This window comes from Lygodium microphyllum, chromosome 1, assembly GCF_053477565.2.
Source record: "Lygodium microphyllum isolate KBCC chromosome 1, Lygodium_microphyllum_v1.1.10, whole genome shotgun sequence".
NCBI classification, from domain to species: Eukaryota; Viridiplantae; Streptophyta; class Polypodiopsida; order Schizaeales; family Lygodiaceae; genus Lygodium; species Lygodium microphyllum.
The window spans coordinates 164,089,715-164,093,512 of NC_141135.1; the positions used below are offsets into that span (position 1 = coordinate 164,089,715).

General features: G+C 50.7%; 1 protein-coding gene across 1 annotated transcript; it reads left to right on the top strand.

Annotated features, from left to right (window-relative positions):
- The first annotated feature begins 206 nt into the window (after positions 1-206).
- Positions 207-2,074, top strand: LOC148041918 (uncharacterized). The gene has a single exon (XM_087698976.1). It carries the CDS (start codon positions 320-322, stop codon positions 2,072-2,074), a length of 1,755 nt encoding a protein of 584 aa, XP_087555102.1. The 5' UTR covers positions 207-319.
- The last annotated feature ends 1,724 nt before the right edge of the window (positions 2,075-3,798 follow it).

Consider the following 3,798-nt stretch of genomic DNA (forward strand, 5'->3'; position numbering starts at 1 on the left):
CCTCATGATCCGGTTATTGGGTACAGTGGCTAGAACTGGCTCATTCAGGTACGCGCGAGGAAGAAAAGATGAAGATGCAACGGTCTTCGCATGCAAGATGTTCGGTATTGATGTCAACGCATCAATAGATGTACCGTTTACAAGATACGATACTAGATTGACCAAAACATAGACAAACCATAAAGCGCTGCATCTCAAAGCCTTTGGCCGCCATGAGTCGTAGTATACTGTGCTTCAATCGACGCAACGGATCAACGGATCACAAACAAGTGCAGCGATAGGATGGGGATGGGCATGGGGATGAGGAGCAGAGGAGAGGATGAGGCCGCCGGGATCGAAGGCTTCCACGACAGGAGCAGGAGGCAATCGTGATAGTACTAGTGCTAATGGGAAGGACAGGCGGGTGGTGTTCGTGGGGAATATTCCGTATGGCGCGACGGAGGAGGAGGTGAGGGAGCTGTGCGAGGTGATAGGGCCGGTGGTCTCGTTCCGCCTCATCCACGACAAGGACACCGGCCGCCCCAAAGGCTACGGCTTCTGCGAGTACCGCGACGAGGAGACCGCCCTCTCCGCCCGCCGCAACCAGGCCGGCCTCCTCATGATCAACGGCCGCCAGCTCCGCATCGACTTCGCCGCTCAGCGATCCGCGCCACCTGCCATCCCCGCCACAGCCGCCGCCGGCGGCCCCGGCCTCGCCCCTAACGCCTCCTCGCTCGGCTCACCGCCCCTCGGCTTCGAGGTGGCCGCCTCCGCTGCCCGCGTGCTCGCCAGCAAGCTCGGCGCCGCCCCCGCCGACCCCCAGCAGGACGCCGAGCTGACCATCCACCTGGGTTCCTTCTCCCGCGACCACCTCACCCGCGTGGTGCGCGACATGCTGGCCCTCGTCCGGCAGCACCAGGCCGAGTCCCGCCGCGTCCTCGCCGAATTCCCGCAGCTCCGCAAGGCCCTCTTGCAAGCCATGCTCATGATCGGCTTCGTCGCTGACGACTTGCAATTGCTGCCGCAGCAGCCGCCGCCACGATCCGTCCCGCAGCCCCCACCCCCCGCCGTCGCACCCGTCGCCGCTCCCCACCCAGCTGTCCACCCCGCGCCGGTCTCGCAGCCGCCGCATGTCAACGTCGCTCCGGTTCTCGCCCCGCTGCCTCTCGCCCCCTCCTTGTTTGATTACCGTGCTAACCCGCCTCCGGGCTTCGACGCGCGTCAGCAGCACATGAACTCCATGCTCGACACTCTGCGGAGGCTGCAGTCTCCGCAGCCGGACCAGGACCCTTCCAGACAGGCGCCGCTGTCTCGGGCCGTGACGGCGCCGGCGGCGCAGCACGAGCAGCCATACGGCCACGCACGGGCGCCGGCTCCCCCTCTGATGCGGGCCGGCCACGAGCCTTACATTCCGGAGTCGCCGCCGAAGGCCGCTCCGTCTCAACAGTTGCCGCCGGAGGCTATGCAGCCTCAGCAGCCGCCGCAGCAGGCCCCGTTGCAGCATGAGCAACCCTATGCACGTTCGCCGGCTCTTCATCCAATCCAATCACGACCACCGCCGCAGCCCATCGTACAGCTGCCGCACGTGGGCTACCATAGCCCGCCGCACGCTCGCGGAAACATGGTTGCAGGCTCGCCTCCGCGGGAGCCGCCACCCCAAATGCAACAGCCGCCAATCATCATGACTGTCAACGTGAGAGAGGTGATGCCGCAGCTGCCATCGAGCTGCCCTCTCTTAGACCCTTCTCACATGACGCATCCTCCCTCGCCAACCATGTTGAATCCGCCTCCGGCACTTCAGCAAAACCACCCCGCTGCTGCGAGTCCGCCCCAGCAAAACCGGCTACATCCTGTGAGCAACCTCTCCTCTCAAGCACACACACAACCGCAGCAGCACACAAGCCAACCCGCTGCTACAAATCTGCCTCAGCAAAACCGCCTTCCTCCTGTGAGCAGCTCCGCCTCTCAGGGAGTCACGCAACCGCAGCAGCTTCAGCAAATTGCTCAGGAGCAACACAAGGCCTTGTTGCAGCAGGCGTCAGGCCTCTCTCCTGAGCAGATCGAGAACTTGCTTAAACAGGCTTATGGTCCCTAAGACTCGAACCAAACAATTGTATAGAAACCCTTGTATTGTTAGATCAAGGCCTTAGCTTTAAGAGGCTTATGGTACCTAATTTAAAAGTTGATACCAAACAATTGTATAGAAATCCTTATATCGTTATGTGCATTGTTGTTACACCTAAACAAAGGTGTGTCTACCCTAACCTCTTCATATTACATGGGTCTATGGTGTTCATTTAAAAACATATGTATGAGGTGTGCTATAAATGAGAGAAAAGAGTTAACGTTGCTAACAACAACACCTCTTCATTGAAAGGTTTCAAGCGTAATGCTTGCAAGAGTCAACCTGCATTTTTTTCCTTTGAATAGTTGGGATTTTACATTAGAGAGAGAGAGAGAGAGAGAGAGAGAGAGAGAGAGAGAGAGAGAGAGAGAGAGAGAGAGAGAGAGAGAGTGTGTGTGTGTGCGCGTGTGTGCATGCACCGGCACGAAAGCGTGTAAGGATGTGCACTTGTGTGTGTTGTGTGCACGCGTGCGCATGCGTGCGCTACACCACCCTAGAGCAAGTTGAAATTCAATCCACTTGTTTATTATTTTGAGTCCAATTAAATCTAGTTATTCAAATGTTTTCTAAATAACATATGTCAACTTACATTGTTGTATTGGAAAATAAAGACAAATTCTAGCTTAGGTTCAAGAAATTCTTTGTATGGTTACACACATATACACAAACATAGAGCTTAGTAAAGCAATAAAGGTGTGTTTAGATGGTGGACGACATCATAGAGAAGTATGAACCTCTTGTGTCAAAGGGATATCCCAAATATCCTATAATCAAAACATTTTTTAAGGACGTGCATTTCTTTCATGTGGACATAGCAAGTCAAGCGTTGACAAGGGAAGAGGCTTTGGAAATCAAATAATAAAGCTAAGAGAGTGGGGGAGGCCAAACAAACATGAAAATATAAGTGAGCAAATTATGATTTCAAAAATTTTAATGGTAGTACCACGTCTGGCCATGTATTTTCAAAAACGAAGAAAAGTATTGAAATAAGCGTTTGTTTAAAGTATGTAAGAAAAAGGGTGGGGCTCCACTTGCTTCTTTAGTTTGACTTGTTTATCCAAACTACAATGAGGTTGCTTTAGAAATTGGGATATTTTGTCAATCTTAAGGCCAAAATCTTAGCTAATAGTGTGTTAAAGGCTCATACCACTACCATGTACTAACACACTTCTACATTTTTGGTTGTCATTGCGTAAAGCATTTGATGATATTTTATCAACATTCAATGTAATATTGGAAATTCTAATTAAAAAATCAATGTTGCACATCATGTATGCTTATAAAATAGTGATGTACTAGTATTCCAATGGCATAATCCAATGCATTTACTTCAAATTTGGAGAATGTATGCGGAATGCACATTCAAATTTTGAATTGGAACAATCAAGACAAAGCCAATTTATATACAACATGTTAAACTAGAAGCACTATCAATATTTATATAGCTACTCTTTTTTAGTGTTATTCTACTTGTTTACTATGTTCCATTATTATCTATTTAGGTGATAAAAGAAAAAGTGGCCTAGGATAGGATCATGTATCTTTGATTTGTATTGTGGAGTGTAGCAAATTAGAGAAAGAAGTGAGAAGGTTGGAAGAATATACATGAAGGCTAGGCACCAAAAGTCCCTTCTTTATTATTCCTTCTCTTCTCATACATCATTATTCTCTCTCCAAGAAGAGAGTGGGTGTCA